This window comes from Rutidosis leptorrhynchoides, chromosome 3, assembly GCF_046630445.1.
Source record: "Rutidosis leptorrhynchoides isolate AG116_Rl617_1_P2 chromosome 3, CSIRO_AGI_Rlap_v1, whole genome shotgun sequence".
Lineage (NCBI taxonomy): Eukaryota > Viridiplantae > Streptophyta > Magnoliopsida > Asterales > Asteraceae > Rutidosis > Rutidosis leptorrhynchoides.
In genome coordinates, this window is record NC_092335.1 from 650,198,031 (window position 1) to 650,218,570 (window position 20,540).

A 20,540-nucleotide genomic window follows, 5' to 3' on the forward strand; every position below is an offset into this window, starting at 1 on the left:
AAGAAGATCCTGATCACCAAAGAACCAAATCTTATTACGTAAGATTTTCCATAAATTCCGGAAATCAATTCTAACCACGTTATCGGTTCAAACAAATCCATATTTACTCAATTCACTCTTTTGTAATAGCTTCACTTGTGCGCTTCACTTGATCGAACCGTTGTATCTATACCTCCCAATAATGATAAAACTCCATTATCACCTCATATACGTCATGAAAACACCCATATTGTTATCCATGACGATCTCTATCAAATTTCGGGACGAAATTTATTTAACGGGTAGGTAATGTAACGACCCGGATTTTTCCGATCGTTTTACACTTATAAGATTAATATTTACATAAATTAAACCTTACCAACATGATAAGCAATCTAAATTGTTGAGATTTATGAGTTTGAAAAGAGTTTTACACAACGTTTGACCGTCTAGTTTGACCGATGATATCACGAACTATATAATATATGATAATTATACGTTTGTGTATATATATGTATATATACATATTTAACATGATCTAAGAATGTTTTAATATCTCATTTTTTATTAATAACAATAAGTTATAAGTATTTTTTGAAACTACTAACTTAAGTTTTCAAAACGATAACCATACGTAACGTTATTTGACATAAATACTTATGACCTATAATGTTTATACATATATCGTATATATAATGTATTTAATCACTTTTTAAGGACTTAAATACATAAAACAATATAAGTATATTCACAAAAGATAGCTATATTTGAATTCTCATTCCATTTTTCACAAGATTTCTATACGTATATCTAGAGTATATGTACTCGTATCATACCTAGCTTCTATACGTATTTACTATTGGTATATACACATCAAATCACCACCAACCAGCCCTTGTTCATGCCTTATGTATAAGGTAACTACTTTTGTTATCTAGTATGACAATTTCACATGATTAAAAGATTTTTTCACAAAATTACAAACTTATACACCTTTTACACCACCATTTATACTCCATTCTATTTTCATTTTACTACACATTTCCTTTAACTAAAACACACTCTTTTAAGAAAGAAAAGAATCCCTTAAACACTCCAGCAAATTTTCATCATGAACTAGCTTCAAAAACAACATTTAAACATCATAAGAAAACCCTTACAAAAACACTTCAAGAATCCTTCCAAGAACACAAGTTTTACTTCCAATCTTTCATCCAATTCCATCACTCTTTTGGTTCTAGGTTCTTACTCCTCTTTTACAGCAATCTTGTCCAAGTAACTTGAGGTAGTAACTTTGTTCATAACCTTATTCGATTCATATATATATATAGCTATCTTATTATATGGTATAAAATTTTAACAACAAGAACATAGTTTGAATGTTTTCAAATTTGTTTGCAAACTAAATAGATCCTTCTAACTTAACTTTTAAAATACTTCAAGACCTGTAATATATCATAAATATATGCTAACTTAACAAGGTAAAACTTGGTTTTTCAAAGAACACCTTAAAAACTGTTTTTACGACGTCGGAGTGTAACCGGGGACTGTTTTGGGTTGGATAATTAAAAACTATCTTGAACTTTGAATTGGAGGTTTATATTCTGGAAAAATGATATTTCTTATGAATATGTTAACACATAAAAATTTCATGATTTAATTCAAAGTATAAGTGTTTTTAGAAAAATGGTCATTAAATGATATTTTTGTAACAAAAATGATCAACTTCATAAGTTTCACCAAAGTTTGACCTATGACCTGTGATTTCGAATACAAACTAAGGTATTTACAGTTCATAGTCTTAAAGAGGGACTCGATCCAAGGAAGTGGCAAGTTGAATCAACGAAAACGGAGTTGTAACGAAGAAACTATGACCAAAACGAGATCGGATATCTAAGACTAGTTTAGCTACGAAAATAATTGGAGAAAATTAAATAAATCACATCTTTCTAAAATAAAATGATATTTTATATATATGTACTCATAATTTAATTTTATATGGTTCAGGATCACCCGTAAACAATACGAGAAGATTAATCATAAGATCCCATGATTGTACGCAACACGTCATTTGACAACACCGGTACTTTATGTACGCAACACGTCATTTGACAACACCGGTACCGTGGGTCAAGATTAATCTCGACCAATACATATATGATGGGGGTTTTATTTATTTCATTGGGGGTTTATTAAACACCTAAAATGAACCATTAAAATTGAATTACTAACATCGGATTGCTAACTACGGACTAAGGAATTATTAAAAGTATTAAAAGTATTATAAGTATATATATGTGACGATTGTTTAAAAAGAAAAGGTATTGATATATTATATATGGATAGGTTCGTGATATCCATCGGAGACCAAGTCGAAATTACATATCTTCAAGGCAAAGTGAGTATATAGTCCCATTTTTAAACTCTAAATATTTCGGGATGAGAATACATGTATTTTATGTTTTACGTTATGGACACAAGTAACTGAAAAATATATTCTACGTTGAGTTGTACCACTGGCATACTTCCCTGTAGCTTGGTAACTGTTATTTACAGCGGTATTGTAAACGCGAATCCTGTTGATAGATCTATCGGGCCTGACAACCCCAACCGGACTGGACGACCAGTATTCAACGGTTGCACAGTACTTCGTTTCGTGACTACACTTGGTACGGTGTAGTAAGATTTCATAATAAAGGGAATATGCGACGTGATTAAATGTTAAGTATGGTTACCAAGTGCTCAACCACTTAGAATATTTTTATTAAAATGTTTACATATGAAATCTTGTGGTCTATATTTATATCGCTGCCGGCATTAAACCTATATCTCACCAACTTTATGTTGACATTTTAAAGCATGTTATTCTTAGGTATGAATTAAGTCTTCCGCTGTGCACTAGCTCATATTAAGGATACTATTTGGGACCATTTAAGCCAGGATTCAAGAACGTTGCATTCGAGTCATTGAAGATCATTAGAGACTATTATTAAGTATATGACAGATTAGGTCATTTGGATATTATGAAATGTTAGGCGAACATGTCAACTTTTGATGTAATGATAGATTGCCTTTTAAGAATAAATGCAACGTTTGTAAAATGTATCATATAGAGGTCAAGTACCTCACAATGTTATCATATGTTATTGTATTCGTCCCTATGGATTGGGTCGGGTCGTCTCATGTGGTATCAGAGCGTTGGTCTTAGCGAACCAGGCCTTGCATTAGTGTGTCTAACTGGTAGTTGTTAGGATGCATTAGTGAGTCTGGACTTTGACCGTGTCTACATGTCAAAAGTTTTGCTTATCATTTCTAGTCGGAAATCATCTGTTTATCATCCTTAGGAAACTGCCTGCTTATCATTCTTAAGTCTAGATACGTCTTACTGCATTTAGTGCATCGATAGTGTATAGACAAAATTCATATCTTAGCGTATCTGTTACTATAGACATTGCTTGACGTATTTCAAAAATTCTCCGTAATTCACGGGATTTTGGTATTATATATACATATGTAAATTATGTATTGAAGAGTACCAAACCCAATTTCTATAATCTATTCCAAACCAAAAATTCATTTCTCCGACTATACAAGATGGATTCTTCATCCAGTTCGAATTCCTCCGACTTCGATAGCTATGCCGATATGGATTTCCATTCGAGCTCCGAGAACAGCGTCACCGGAATGGATCAACCAATTTCCCATCATCTATTCTGGATGAATTGGGGATGGGTTCGTAATATACTAAATCTCTGGAGGCAAGAAGAAGGTGATCCATTCCATCCACCAAATTGTCCTCTTAACGATGAACCTGAAGCACTTACCGGCGAACCTATTCGAAACACCATTTTCTCGCTCATTTCTAGAGTATCTCGTCATGACTACATACTATCCCATATTTCAAATCTTGTTCATTCGCTCGTTCCAACCGTCAATCATCCCGGTATAATAGAAGAAGTCAACGAGCTTCGCGCTCGGGTAGTGGCTTTAGAAAATACGGTGCAAAGGTTACAAACACCAGCACCAGCACCAGCAGCATAATCTTTACCACCATCATCAACGCCGACAGTACTCTTGTCACCCCCAAAATCTCAACCTCACAAACTGTATCTCGGATATCAACATCACATACCTCAAAAACCTCATCGGAACTTCGAGTATGATCTTTGTTCTATATATTGTTCCACATTGATTATCATCGTTCTACGTATTGTTCTACATCATTTGTTTTCGTTCTACATAGCGATTATGTAATCTTTAATGTTTTAAAGATTATGTACTCCAATTCTAACCGAAAAATCAAATGAGTTTAATATCTTATTGACTCATTAAATTCATAATTACATCCGAAGAAAATATATATGCAAGTATATTTTCATAAAGATTGTAATTAAAAATTCTTTCGTACAAACTGTTAATGATGAAAAATATTTTAACGGGTAGGTAGTACCCGTGGAATATTTGGATTTCATATTAATAAGTTACACTGTACATTCTTCGAATTTGATTCAATGGTCATTTGTTATTCTACTTACAACCATCGATATACGTATCCGTTCACCCCAGAATAGGAACAGGAAGTGGTTTGGATTGCTTTGCAGGATGCCGCTCTTGCCACTTTTCAATTCTGTTAACAATTTCTTCATGATATTTTCTTCCCGTGCTTCATGGAGCGTAAGAGCTCGATCACATCCCTCAATTGTCTTTTTAAGAACATCATCAGAAAGTGGTTTGCCACTGGTAGTTGATGCTATAACAGATATAACCATAATAGTAGCCGAAGGTAACAGCCCTTGAAGATCTACAAGGGTTAAGTCCACTTCATTACCGATCTTCTTCACCACACGCGCATAGTCAATTGGGTTGCGCACAATAGACTCAAGCTCAGGAAACTTGAGGCGATACTTATCACGAATGAAATTATGGATAATAACAATCTCGTTTTCTATGTCAACCGACAATTCATTACATTCAGCAATCAGCTGGTACTCTGTATCGTCTGACCCCTTATTAAGAGCATTCTCAATTTTCTTCATGATATCGGTATATCTCTGTGTCTTTTGTAACTTTGAGACACTATCGAGATCATCGTAATTGATCATAGCTTCTATATCAGAAGCCAAATCTCCACTAACATCATCTTCCATGGCGTCCAAGTTTTCATTATCATTGTTGGAAAGATCCTCAAGATCTGCTAGAAACGAATCTTCGAGATTTGCCATCGAATTCGAAAACCAAATTCGTGGGTTACGTTTGTTTTCGTATGCGGCAGGAAAAAGAAAGTTTTAGGGTTTTTAATTTTTTGCGCGTATCCAAAATAGGAATTAGGCAAACCTATATATTATGTTAACCGCCTCCAAAGTCGGTGGGTTATAGGCGTTTTCGAAAAGAAAAGAAAAGAAACAAGGTATACGGAGTACAATTTATTTGAAACTCAGTTTCTTATAATTGTTCAAGAAGCAATTATATTATTATATTTTTCATTCAATACTTATCTAAAACAAAGCCCATTTAATTTAACTTAATAGTAATCCAATTATAATTTGTAAATATATACATGATTTAATTAATTTAAAGAGCTTTCTAATGATAGCTATCTTTAAGGAAAATATTGTGCACAAAATATTTGTACAAATAAATTCGGCTCTATTTTTGAGTCAACAACAAGCGTCGATTTATTGGCATCTTGATTGTCATTTAGAGCCTAAATTGAATTCCAGACAGGATTTAAAACTCATGGAAATTTGATTATACCATTTTCATAGCGTCTCAATTTTATTTACTTTTTTTTACAATTTCCTACTTATTGGCCGGAGGTCCGCTCGGAAGCAATCTCTCTATCTGTCGAATAGAGAGAGGGATGACTTTCTCTACTTTTGAGAGTGTTCCACTTTGAGCGGAGAAATGACTTTTTTTATTCTCGGATAGGGGAAGGATTGTCTACATCTCACCTCCCCCATACACCACTCATGTGTTATTGGGTTTTGTTGTTATTGTTGTTGTAGGTTAGTAGGGTGGTTATAAGAATGATACAAATATTCAATGGATGTCTTGAAATCTTAAGGATAGCATTTTGGGGTTAAGGCTATGTTTAGGAATTTCTTTAATTTAATATACTAATTAATAATTAAAATGTGTTTCTTCTTATAGTATGTATCATTAATAGAGATCAACCAGTTAATCTCATCATTTAGCCCAAGAAGGATACTCGTAGATGAATCAGGAAAGAGGGCCTATGCTCGCTTAAAGTGAAAGGCTGTAGTAATAGCGACGGGGCTTACTTTCTCTTTGGTTCAGCTACACGCTCATGACATGGAAAGCCTACCAAGAAGGAATCGGATGAACAGCTCAGATTAATGAGTTAGTTAAGTGGCTTGCTAGGGAATAACATATAGTGGTTGTGATAGTAAGAGAGTCTTAGTTTAGGTGTGCGTTTTCTAAGCGGCTTAGGCTTGGGTAGTGGTTAGTGAGGTATCTTTGAGGATCTCGACTGATTTTGTAAGCTTTATTTACAACTGAATAAATAAAATATCTTTATCATTCCATTGTTCTTCGTTATTATTCAATCACTGTTACATATACGAATCTGCTGCTGCTATTTTGTTTCCTGTCAGTCATTTATTCTTTTGTTTCTATTTTTCTTGTCATATTCAATTGGTTATTTATATAATCTATAAAACAAGGATCGCCAACTTGTTTATTGTAGAATGAATACTTAGTCAACTTCAAGTACATTACGTTGTAACAAACATGAGTGCGACAAAAATCGCAAAAAAAAAATAGTGAAAATAACACTTTGTTCTACATTCACATTCAGATAGGCTACAGACTTTGTTTTTACTTGTGTCCTGGCAAGTACTTTGCTGACACGCTCACACGTATACGACTTGCCTTACAAAATTAATGAAAAGAACAAGAGAAAAACCTATATGATAATTCAACAACAAGCCTGAGATATCATATCTTATAAGACTAATGAAAAAATTAGGTATAAGTAGTTTAAAAAATGTGTAAGTCATTGTTTTATTTTATAATGACCAAAAAGGACAACAGCAATAGTTACCAGCTGGCCTGTATGGAACAAAAAAAACTTCATCTATTGAACTTTAAACCCAATATCTATCAAGATACATTTTTATCCAATTAAAAAGTTTACAACAAAGAGAATCATTTTTGTGTAGACCTTTTTCTTGTAAACTCCACTGCTTTTTTGACAACAATCAATACATCCAAGAAACACAAATAACTATAAGACTGATATCCTTCAATTTTCGTAAGCTTTACACTTTGAAAGCAATAAGAACAATAATGGGAGCTTCAACAATAAAGAAAGGTGTGCTTAAATTGGTGCATCCAGGTAGGCACATCGAGTATCATCGAAGATCAATAACAGCTGCTGAAATCATGTAGAAGAATCCTCGACACAGTATAACTCGCCCCGACTTTTTTAAAAATCCTGATATTGTCGTTCGTCCTAAATCCCTTATGGTTCCGGGACAAGTGTTTTACATCGTCCCAAACAAGACAGTACATTACTTGATGAAGAACAAAAGTCAAAAAGTTGACCAACCCTCTCCACAACAACCCGTGCCTCCAAATACGGGTGAAGACTACAAATATAGTTCCAAACAAACATCGCCGTGTAAATTATGGGCAGGAACAACACCATTGTACAGTTGTGGGTCGAGCTCGTGTGACTGTACTGACTCGTCACCTCAGGTTGAAGAAAGGTCTCAAGGATCTGTTTTAGATGACGTGGTGGATGATAGTTTGACTTTGACTTTTCTAGCTAGAAATTATTATCTGAATTGTAACAGGTCAACAGTATGGTCAATGCCTATAGATTATGGTGAACAACTAAGGAGTGATAAACAAGTAAAGAAATGAAATCCTGCATGAAGAAAGATGGTGGTGTTCGTGTTTTGCCCAACGTGAGAGTGACTTTTGATGTTACTACAATGATCGAGTATTAAAAATGAACTTGTTAATATTCATTACTCCATTTCTGCAAAACACGGCACGAAATATAGATCTTGATGTTTCGTAAGATTACGCTAGTAAAACACGTGGACTACGTCAGGCAGTTGGGTAATGGGTCAAAATAGGGTCACAACAATTTGGGTCATGGCGAGCCACAAACACTTATCTATCATTTGGTTAAAATAAATAGTTGGTGTGCTTAAACTTATCATATGATTACAACAACTATACTGATACAATAATTTAACTAGGGTTTACATAAAGTGACTCGAGAGGTTTTACACATCAAAATATACTTCAGGTGACTTTCGAGTTTCGACTCGTTTGACCTATGTGAGCCGCTTTCTTTTAGTAAAACTTTCTAACTTAAGATATTAGATCTGCTACAAAAATAACCAAAACTGCCCATTTGTATGTAAATGGGTCAAAATTGCTACCTTTACCAACTACTAACAAAATAAAGGCCGCGAAAAGTGTATATACAATCCTGGAGAAAAGAAACATGATGCAATTATATATGGACCATAAATTCACTGATTAGCAGTAAATACAAAAAGAAAAAAAAAAAGAAATTAAACAAATTACTTCATTCTGTCCTCACAGTTACCTTAGAATAGAATCTGTTCTTTGTGAATTTCTGAATATTACCACCCAAAAAGAACAAGATACTATTACCTTAGAATCTTGATGTACGATTTGGTGAATTGGAATTATTTATTCTTTATGTTGTCTTCTCTTGGTTTCTTTAAAGTGGTCCACGGTTGATCCGCCACGACTGCTGTAACTGTTCCATGCACCAGCGAGCTCAGAGTTTGTAACTGTTCCATGCATAAAATGTGAACTATTGATTGAAGTGGATGTCGATCGTAATTATAAGCAAATGGGTCGTAATTACCACCTAGAATTTCGAAGTACTTGGTTTGTATCTACAAATGGGTCATAATTACCACCTAGAATTTGGAAGTACTTTGGTCATAGTGAGCTGGGGTTGATGGTGCTGGTGGTGCAGATCCATGATGCAAGTGCAAGGAACCACATAGTAGTTGATACATATATTGTCACATATACATACAGTATCACCTGTATATACATATTGTACTATTTCCAAATTGGCTTATGTAAGTGAAACACAGTGACAAATGACGCAATTATATATCATAGTAGAGTACAATACGGAGTAACAGATTTGTGCTTCTGAAAAATTATACTGTAAAACAAATTAAGATGAAGTTCAAACTCAAGTAAATACATCTAACATTGTATTATAAGTACTACTTGTACTAGTGAACCAAAGATATGCATCAAGATGATACAAAAAGATTCACATAATGTGTGCCAACTCCCAAATCAGTGTCAAAATTGAGAGTTTCCATTTGAAAATTTGATGGGATCGTTACCATGACGTCATCGATTGGTCCTACTCCTGTAACTTTAATACAACAAAAAAAAAAAAAAAAAATAGCCATTAATTACAATCTTTACATAGTAAACTTAACAATCTAATACCAAAGAGCCAATGGCTTGGCGGTATCGAGGTCACCCTTACAACCTTGAGGTTGAGGGTTCGAGTCCTGTTTAGGACAATTCGTGGTGTATATATTCGAGTTAGATTTAGGTGGGTGGGTGAGTTTGCCTTTCCAAAAAAAAAAAAAAAAAAAAAAAAAAAAAAAAAAACTTAACAATCTAACTTTGACACCATAGTTCAAGTAAGAAAAGGGTTTGTTGGGAGAAGATACGTAATTAGCCCGTCAACTGTTATCAGTATAGCAGTATCTTTATTTCACTCAAACATTATCAAATATCTTATGCAATCTCCGATACCCAGATATAAAAATACTAGTATAGTAGTGTGATTTGAAACAGAAAATTCATGATATTTAAATAGCAACTTACCTTTTTTGTTAACTCTGGAAACTGTAATTATCTTCTCGTCTTGTTCTCAAGTACCTGTTCAAAACAGAACATACTATGGATATTGGCCAATTAAATTGAAATAACTATGTTTAAGTGATTAGGGCATTTTTATTACCTGCTAAGCTAGCCTTTTGTGCCACATGAAGTTTGACAACGGCTTCATTAATGGAAAAACGTCCATCAAGTGGTACATGATTCACAAACTTGAGGTTGGGTGTTTCATGGCTTCCATGTCCCCACATCTCCATTTCATTACAATCATATGATGTTACTTTCACTAATGATGGATATTTGATGCTACAACTGCCCCCTGAGTAGAAGCTTTTGAGTTCATTTAAGAAATCTAACTCAATAGTGGTAAGGCAAGGAAAGACAATTACTTCATCCGTTTCAGTTTCACCCCAAATCACCTCCTCTAGATTTTCACAAAATACAATTTGAACCTCCTTCAGTGAGACAAGCCCTTTTGCGACACTCAATGGAAATAGTCTTACTAACTTATGACAATCATAAATGTAAAGGGTGACTAGGTTAGTAAGACTTATAAATTCATCTGGGCATTTCCATAGAACCTCTAACTTACCTAGTTGCCTCAAACTCAAGTTCTTTACTTTCCTTAAAAACTTTTCATTTGCATTCCCTCCCCAATCACTTGTATCCACTACACATGTAACATTCTTACAACTCTCCAAATGAATACATTCTATATTACTGAAACCTTCTCGATCTAGGTCCGGTATGACGTTATTCAAGTTTTCTATTTCATTTAGACTTTTCCAATTAGGACGACTTACCTCAATTAGCTTTTGCATCCGTAAGATTGGAAACACACGATACTTCATGTTCAAAGAAAGATAACGTTCTGAATTACAAATGTGTTGGAAAGTAACCCGACGTAATTCCTTTTCTAACCGGCTTTTATAGATGGCAAATACATAATTCAAACCAGTATCTATGAATTGAATTGCGAATCCTTTTGAGTTTATTAAAATTAAAACCTTCAGAAAATTCATAAAGAATTGACACTAGTAATTCCAAACATGTGAGCTTCAACAAACAGTTCACCGCAGCAACACACTCGTGAACTTCTTTGCAATGGACCGGGAATTGAATGCGTAACTCTTCCAGCCGCCTGAGCTTCGAAATGACATCTGGTGATATATAAGATAGCTTAAAACAATCTATAACTTCAAGCCGCCTTAAGTTAACCAATTGACCAATACATTCAGGAACTTCTTCGATATCAGTATCATTGAGAATTAGAATCTCAAGGCCTTTCAACTCACCTATTATACTAATTTCACATATACATCTATTTCCCTCAAGATTGAGCATGTGAAGTTGTGAGAGCCTAGCTAATGACTGTGGGAGGGATGAGATCTGATTATAGGCCAAATCTAAAACTCTAGCGTTTTTTATTCCTTCAATAAATTCATCAGAAATCGATGACAATCTATTACGTTGCAAATAGGCAGCTTCAAGATTTGGGAGGCTAATACGATCTTCAGGAAGCTTACTTATTCTATTTTTCATCAGTGAGATCCCCGTGTAACTTTGTTGGATGTTGTTTCTTGGCAACCATTCAGTCAAACCTTCCCCGGCCATCACCAGAAAATGATTTGTACTACCTTCATTTGCAATTGACAATGCCATATCACGGCAAACATCATGCATTCTGATGTAAAATCTGGAATTAATATCCAACAACAAACCATAAGACATGAGGATATTCACTGCATTTTGAACAGTGCTTCTTACATCCTCTATGCTTTCAATCTCCTTAGACTTCTCCAAACCTACCCTATAAAGTACCAAGTCTTCCACCCAGATATCAGCGTCTTCTGGAAACAAACTACACTGTAAGAAGCACCATTGGGCTTCACTTTTAAGATAATCATAGCTTAGCTTCAGACGGTTATATACCGTTTCTATTGTTGCATCGACATCTTTGTTTTTCAAAGCATTTTTCTGTAACTGAGTTAAAGTTGCCTTCCATGAACTGATACCTTTGTTTTTTAAAGTTTTTCCAATCACGTTAATGACCAGTGGCAATCCACCGCATTCTTTAGCAACCGCCCTTGCAACTGAAGTCAGATCGGTGTCGGTCTCCACTTTGTCACCAACAACATGTTTGAAAAGAATCCATGCCTCTTCTTGTGGCAAAGAGTTCACACAGATTACACTCTGAGCATTCATATTCTCACACACATGTTTTCTTCTAGATGTCAATAAAATTTTGCAGTTCATGTGTTGAATACCCCACGGAATGCACAATTCATCTAAATTCAATTCCTCCCACACATCATCTAATATGATTAGAATCTTCTCGCCTTTCATAATTCGCTTTCTTGCATTTTCAATATCATTTTTAATCCTTTCAACATCAAAGTTTTTAGAGATAGTTGTAAATGCAACATCAGCAAACATACTCTTTACTCTTGAATTAACTTCCTTGGCCAGTGTAGTTTTTCCTACACCTCCTACACCATAGATTCCAATAATTTGTATGCTTTCATCTTCAATAGCTGCAATGATATCCCCCAAAGCTGAATTTTGGGTATTAATACCATCAAGATGCTTGTTTTGGTAGCAGTCTAGTTGGCTAGGTGCAGGAGTATCTATCGCAATCTCACAATTGTCATAAGTTGTGCCACGTTGTTAGAAATGTTGTAAATTGTTTAGATGTAGTGACTTGTTTAAATTTAGATGTGATTATTACTAGTAAGCAATATTGTTGAAGTGTTATAGATGAGGGGTTATTTTTGAATAATATAAATATGGAGACTTCTCTGTTTTAGAAAGAACGATATTTTATTGATTGTATTTTTATTTGTGAAGTTGTTACACATCCATGTTGGCATCCTATCATCTATTTATATACCTTCTATGTCGGTTTAGGACTTCTAGTCCTTTCTGATTTTTTTCACTTGTTTAATATCTACACTTTTCTAGAATATATCTTATTAAATATCTGCTAAGCACTATCTAGAAAAATATTAGTATTTTAACACTCCTCCTTAATATTTTTCGAGGTTACTCCGAGCATGTTGCGTAGGAACTCGAACTTGGGTCTTGGTAGTGCTTTAGTGAAAATATCTGCCTGTTCTTCTGTCTTGCAGTATTTTAATTCAATATCTTTCTTGGCTGAGACTTCTCGTAAGAAGTGATATTTGATATCAATGTGTTTTGTTCTACCATGGAACACTGGATTCTTTGCCATTGCGATTGCAGACTTGTTGTCGCAGAATATTTGAGTGGCTTCATCTTGTTTTTCGCCCATGTCTTCCAGAATTCTCCGTAACCATATAGCTTGATTAGCTGAGTTTGCGGCTGCGACGTACTCGGCTTCAGCTGACGATTGTGCCACCGTTTCTTGTTTCTTTGATGCCCATGAGAATACACCAGATCCAAGTGTGAATGCGTATCCTGAAGTACTTTTCATGTCATCCACTGATCCTGCCCAATCACTGTCTGTGTATCCATGAAGCTTCGAGTCTATAGTGGACTTGTACCATATTCCACAGTCCATGGTACCTTGCAAGTATCTTAGTATTCTTTTAGAAGCTCCATAATGTATTTGAGTAGGATTTTGCATGTACCTGGATAGTAGACTCGTTGCGTACATGATGTCTGGTCTTGTTGCTGTTAGATATAGTAGACTTCCAATGAGACTTCTGAATCTTGAAGCGTCTGCTTTCTCCGATCCATCTTCTTTTCTCATCTTCTCATTGACAACTAGTGGCGTGGCTACAGTTTTACAACCGTATAGTTTAAACTTTTTCAGGAGATTTTCTGTGTATTTCTTTTGGCATATGAAGATTCCTTCCTTTTCTTGACTGATTTCGATGCCAAGAAAGTAGCGCATCAAACCAAGGTCGCTCATCTCGAACGTTTTCATCATGTCTTCCTTAAACTCTTGTATCATTCTCTCATTGTTTCCCGTATATATAAGATCATCAACATACAAGGAAATAATGAGAGTGTCAGAGTTACCTTGGGTTTTGATGTAGAGTGTGGGCTCATTTTGACTCCTCCTGAATCCTGAACTTGTGAAGTAGTTGTCAATGCGGCTATACCAAGCACGTGGCGCTTCTTTAAGTCCATATAAGGCTTTCTTTAGCTTTAGGACTTGATTTTCTTTTCCTTTCTTAATGAACCCTTGTGGTTGCTCGACGTATATTTCTTCTTCTAGAAACCCATTTAGAAAGGCTGATTTCACATCTAGTTGGTGAATCTTCCACCTTCGTTGAGCTGCTACTGCCACAAGAGCTCTTATAGTATCCAGTCGTGCTACAGGTGCGAAAGTTTCATTGTAGTCGACTCCTGGTTGTTGTGAATAGCCTTTAGCTACCAGCCTTGCTTTGTGTTTTTGTATAGAACCATCAGGGTTGAGCTTTTTTTTGTAAACCCACTTTACTCCAATGATTTCTTTATTTTCTGGAGGATCAACTAACTCCCATGTGTTGTTTTTCTCGATCATTCTTATTTCTTCATTCATAGCAGTCACCCATTTGTCATCTTTGGCTGCAACTTCATAGCTTTCAGGTTATATAGTTGTAAAGTTGCAAGTCTCGTATATCTCTGCTAACGCTTTGACTCTTCCAGGTGTTGACTCTGGACTTGACTCGTCTTGCGCCAAAGGTAATCTTGTTGACAGAGAAGTTGGTGTAGTAGGACTTGTTTCTCCGGTACTTTCCTGTTGTTTAGAATGCTCCATTTGTAATGGTTGTTGAGCTGGAGTTTCTATAGATATTCGCGGAAGATATGTTTGTCTTTCAACTTTGTCTTTCTCCCAGTTCCAAGAAGCGTCTTCATCAATCTCTACGTCTCGGCTGATCACGATGTTATTAGTCTTCAGGTTATATACTCGGTAGCCTTTAGACTGTGTGCTGTAGCCCAAGAATAATCCTTTTTCTGATTTTTCTTGGAGCTTATGACGTTTCTCCTTTGGAATATGGATGTAGCAGATAGATCCAAAAACTCGCAAATGTTTCGCCGATGGTTTCCTTCCGCTCCATGCCTCAATTGGAGTCTTGTTTTCTACGGCTTTCGTGGGACATCGATTTAGTATATATACAGCCGTGTATACAGCTTCAGCCCAGAAACTGTTTGGAAGGCCTTTTTCATGTATCATTGTTTTGGCCATTTCCATAACAGTTCTATTCTTGCGTTCAGAGACACCATTTTGTTCAGGAGCGTAACCAACAGTGAGTTGGCGTTTAACTCCTTCATCTTCGCAAAAATTGTTAAACTGTGTAGAGGTGTATTCTTTTCCTCTATCACTCCTTAGTGTCTTTATATAATGGCCACTACTTTTTTCTACGAAGTTCTTAAACTTCTTGAATATCGTAAATACTTCTGATTTTTCACGCATGAAATAAACCCACGTCATTCTAGAATAATCATCGATGAAGAGAATAAAGTACCTGTTTTGGTTAAGAGACGGGGTCCTCATTGGTCCACATACGTCAGTGTGCACCAACTCTAGTATACCTTTCGCTCTCCAAGCTTTATCACGAGGGAAAGGTTTTCGATGTTGCTTGCCCATCATACAGCTTTCACACGTGTCAGTGATCTCTTCTATGTTCGGCAAGTCTCTCATCATATTCTTTTGTTGGAGGATTTTTAGTGCGTGAAAGTTAAAGTGGCCAAATCTTCGATGCCATAGCCATGATTCTTCAACTTGAACTTTCATGGCCGTGTCTCTGATATACTATACTGCCAGCGAAGCGGAAAATTGCGATTCTCCATTGGCACCTCGGCTATTAATTTATAGTTGTTTTTCTTGTCACGAATAACACATGATTTATCTTTGAAGAGTAAAGAGTAGCCATGCTCCATTATTTGTCCAACACTTAGTAAGTTACTTGCTAAGCTTGGTACTAAAAGAACGTCATTAACAGATCGAGTGACGTTATTAGTTTGAACAGTTATCGTACCTTTGCCTTTAGTGTCAACAAGCGCTCCATTTCCTAGTTTGACGCGGGACTTTACGGACGTGTTGATACTATCAAATAACTTTTCATCTCCTGTCATGTGGTTGCTGCACCCACTGTCGATCAACCAAGTATCGTCCCTCTGTTTATTTGCGACATGGCAGGCATAAAATAGCTGATTTTTGTTCTCCGGTATATCTTCACTTTCTTCCGTGAAGTTAGCTCGATGATTTTGTTTTAAACGACAATCTTTTTCAAGATGCCCAAATCTTTTGCAGTTATTGCATTGTGGCTTCCCTTTATGAAAACAATCCTTCTCCAAGTGGTTTGTCTTTTTGCAAATACCACATGGAGGGTGGCCGTTCCTTCTTTGATCGAACCCGGTTCTGGGTTTTTCTCCTCCTCTCGATTTTTCTTCAAAAATTCTTTTCCCCTCATTTTTAAATTTTTGAGACCTTAATTTGAGTTTAGACTGAAAGGCACTTTCAAGTGAGTTTTCACTACGCCGACTCAGTCTAGCCTCATATGCTTCAAGAGAGCCAATTAATTCCGTTACTGACAGAGTCTCGATGTCTTTTGACTCTTCAATAGCGGTAATGACATGATCGTATTTTTCTGTCATACTGATAAGTATTTTTTCTACGATCCTTTTATCAGTTATGGAATCTCCATAGGCTCTCATTTGATTTACTATTTCTTTAAGTCTAGAATAGTAATCTTTTACGGTCTCAGTCTGTAACGACCCGGAAATTTCCGACCAAATTTAAACCTTAAACTCTATATGTTTCCGACACGATAAGCAAAAACCCTAATGTTGAGTCTAGAAAGTCTGAAATCTATATCCGGATGATTAGTTACCCTTTGACCAAGTCTGACGATTCACGAACAATTATGTGTTATATATTTATTAATAGTAAACGAAAACAAAGTGTTAGATACGTAATAGGTTTTATAGATATCTGAAACCATTTTGTCAAATTATTTAAAAGTCATTTTAATGAGATTAAACGTTTTAACGTTATTTTAAAAGTCGTAACTTTTCTAGAAACCTTTTGTTGAACGATAAATGTAACGGTCCGTGATTTTATAAAACGAATATTTAATAAAACGTGTTCATATATGTATTTTACAAAACAATATTAAACATTTTCAATTTAAAAATATATTTTGACAAATAATTAAACTTTGATTTATATGAGTAAATGACCACAATACTCAAAAGATTAAGTTATATTTTTAGTGAGATTGTTTTTATAATTAAAAGCCCATTATTTTGATAAAGGTACGAGTCTCAAAACATTAAAGGCTAATTTTCTTCGCGTACGAAACCTTATTTGGAAAAGCGGAACCGGAACATTAGTCGTGTGACAAAAGTAAAAGTAATTTTTGTAAAAAAATTATATTTTTACCATTAAGGTAAATAAAATATAATATTTAATTAAATATATAAATTAATAAATTTAAATATTAAATAATTATGTCGGCAGAATAGGTTAAAAAGGGATTGTGAGCTGTCCAGACTTCCCATGCGACTCGCATGGGAATGAACTGGAAGTCATGCGACTCGCATGGCTTATAATTTCAGCTCTGTCTATAAATTGATCGAGGGTCTGCTTATTGTTTTAATTAAAATAACACGCACGCACACACTTCACTCTATATTACTTCGTATTCATTTATTTCTTAAATTAAATTATTATTATTATAATAATTATTATTATTAATCCTAAAGATTTAGGTTAAGATTTTATTAATTTTAAAGATTAGGAGTGTTATTAAAATTAGATTATACTCAAACTGCCATGACGGGGCTCTGCCCAAGTGTTCCAAAACTGGTTTCATGAATGGGATAAGATTAAGGAGATTATGGGTCAAATCTATGAAAGTTATGGGTATGGATCGGGGGTTTTGCTCGTGAGACAAACTAGTGTTTATTATCTCTGTGACGTTTATATACCTTTCCTGCAATATTGAATCTCAATATTGATACGTGAGCACTCTAAACTTAACTTTTATTTAATAATAATGTATTCATGACTAGTGCTCGAGAAATTAGGATCATGCGTGCTTTTATTTTTATTTTTGTCAAATTATATCTTAGGATAGAATCTGAATTAGTTACTCCTGCGGTTAAGGTAAGTTATATGATATATATGTTTTTGGAAAGGTGGCGAAAAACTATAAACTTTTCATTCAGATGTCGAATGAAATCGACGGACGGATTTGAAAATATAGTCAATTGAACTTTTGTACAAATTGTTAAAAATGAATATTTTTATTATCAATTTATCATTTCTGTTATTCATATTAAATTATCAATTTATTAATAAAATTTATCATTTTAAATAAATATTATCCTTAAGAGAAATATTATTATTATAAAATATTAATTTATTGTTTTAATATATTTTTGTATATAAAATATTATTTATTAACAAGTGAATTATATTGTAAATTATTATAAATAAACTTTGTTAAATATTTAAAAATATAAAATGACAATAATTATTTATGTATGAATTTTTGGAAATCATTTTGAGTCAAATGAATTTCTGTTAATAGTCTCGAGCATTAGGATTGTGGTACACTGTAAATTGACTTTATTTATTAATTAGATATTAATCAATATATAAATATATAATTAATTAGGTTCGTGAATCGAAGGCCAACCTTATAAGTTACCAATGGTGTTATATGTATTTTTACTACAAAATACATTAGGTGAGTATATAGTCCCACTTTTAAACTTTAAATATTTCGGGATGAGAATACATGCATTTTAAATTTTACGATATGGACACAAGTAACTGAAAAATATATTCTACGTTGAGTTGTACCACTGGCATACTTCCCTGTAGCTTGGTAACTAATATTTACAGCGGTATTGTAAACGCGAATCCTGTTGATAGATCTATCGGGCCTGACAACCCCAACCGGACTGGACGACCAGTATTCAACGGTTGCACAGTACTTCGTTTCGTGACTACACTTGGTACAGTGTAGTAAGATTTCATAATAAAGGGAATATGCGACGTGATTAAATGTTAAGTATGGTTACCAAGTGCTCAACCACTTAGAATATTTTTATTAAAATGTATATATATGAAATCTTGTGGTCCATAGTTATAATGCTGCTAGCATCAAACCTATATATCTCACCAACTTTATGTTGACCTTTTAAAGTATGTTATTCTCAGGTACGAATTAAGTCTTCCGCTGTGCATAAGCTCATGTTAAGGACATTACTTGGAAACCATTTAAGCCATGATTCAAAAGACGTTGCATTCGAGTCATTGAAGTTCATTAGAGATTATTATTAAGTAAATAATAGATTAAGTCATTTGGGTATAATGAAATGTTAGACGAATATGTCAAATCTTGATGTAAAGATAGATTGCCTTTTAGGAATAAATGCAACGTTTGTAAAATGTATCATATAGAGGTCAAGTACCTCGCGATGTTATCAACTATTGTAATTCGTTTATAATCAATATGGACGTTGTCCGGATGGATTAGTTCGGGTTATTACAGTTGGTATCAGAGCGTTGGTCTTAGCGAACCAGGTTACCCATTAGTGTGTCTAACTGGTAGTTGTTAGGATACATTAGTGAGACTGGACTTTGACCGTGTCTGCCTGTTAAAAAGTTTTGCTTATCATTTCTAGTCGGAAACCATCTGCTTATCATCCTTAGGGAGTTGCCTGCTTATTAATCTTAAATCTAGACACGTCTTATTGCATTTAAGTGCATCGATAAGTGTATAGACAAAATTCATATCCTAGCGTATCTGTTACTATAAACATTGCCTGACGTATTTCAAAGATTCTCCGTAATTCACGGGATTTTGGTATTATATATACATATGTAAATTATGTATTGAAGAGTACCAAACCCAACTCCTATAATCTATTCCAAACCAAAAATTCATTTCTCCGACCATACAAGATGGATTCTTCATCCAGCTCAAATTCCTCCGACTTCGATAGCTTCGCCGATATGGATTTCCATTCGAGCTCCGAGAACAGCGTCACCGGAATGGATCAACCAATTTCCCATCATCTATTCTGGATGAATTGGGGATGGGTTCGTAATATACTAAATTTCTGGAGGCAAGAAGAAGGTGATCCATTCCATCCACCAAATTGTCCTCTTAACGATGAACCTGAAGCACTTACCGGCGAACCTATTCAAAACACCATTTTCTCGCTCATTTCTAGAGTATCTCGTCATGATTACATACTATCCCATATCTCAAATCTTGTTCATTCGCTCGTTCCAACCGTCAATCATCCCGGTATAATAGAAGAAGTCAACGAACTCCGTGCTCGGGTAGTGGCTTTGGAGAATATGGTGCGAAGGTTACAAACACCAACAGCAGCACCAGCAGCATAATCCGTACTACCATCGTCAACGCCGACAGTACCTTTATCACCCCAATCACAACCGCGCCTTAAATCTCAACATCACAATTTGTATCTCGAATATCAACATCACACGACTCAATATCTGTACTTCGAGTATGATCTTCGTTCTATATAACGTTCTACATCGATTATCTTCGCTTTACGTATCGTATGACGATTATGTAATTTCTAAAGTCTTAGAGATTATGTAATCTAGAATTAACGATAAATCAAATGAGTTTAATATCTTATTGACTCATTAAATCTATGATTACCTCTGAAGAAAATATATATGCAAGTATATTTTCATAAAGATAGTAATTAAAAAT

The 20,540-nt window shown here is 34.7% G+C and overlaps 1 protein-coding gene and 1 pseudogene across 1 annotated transcript; both read right to left on the reverse strand.

The window, feature by feature from the left end:
- The window catches only part of LOC139902469 (U4/U6 small nuclear ribonucleoprotein Prp31 homolog), a 133,874-nt pseudogene extending 128,673 nt beyond the window's left edge, over positions 1 to 5,201 (reverse strand).
- A 3,472-nt stretch (positions 5,202 to 8,673) lies between these two features.
- Positions 8,674 to 13,153, reverse strand: LOC139902470 (probable disease resistance protein At1g61300). Its single transcript, XM_071885091.1, has 7 exons — positions 12,883 to 13,153; positions 10,932 to 12,491; positions 9,989 to 10,825; positions 9,542 to 9,592; positions 9,273 to 9,388; positions 9,142 to 9,166; positions 8,674 to 8,777 (listed from the first exon to the last, which is right to left on the reverse strand). Exons 1-7 carry the CDS (start codon positions 13,151 to 13,153, stop codon positions 8,674 to 8,676), a joined length of 2,964 nt encoding a protein of 987 aa, XP_071741192.1.
- Positions 13,154 to 20,540: the final 7,387 nt, after the last annotated feature.

Coding starts and splice junctions, on each gene's coding strand:
- LOC139902470 (XM_071885091.1), bottom strand. CDS start 13,153: ATGGGCGAAAAACAAGATGAAGCCACTCAAATATTCTGCGACAACAAG. Junction 12,492..12,882: donor GAAAAATATTAAGGAGGAGT/GTTAAAATACTA, acceptor AGATTGCGATAG/ATACTCCTGCACCTAGCCAA. Junction 8,778..9,141: donor TTTTTCAGAAGCACAAATCT/GTTACTCCGTAT, acceptor TGCATGGAACAG/TTACAAACTCTGAGCTCGCT.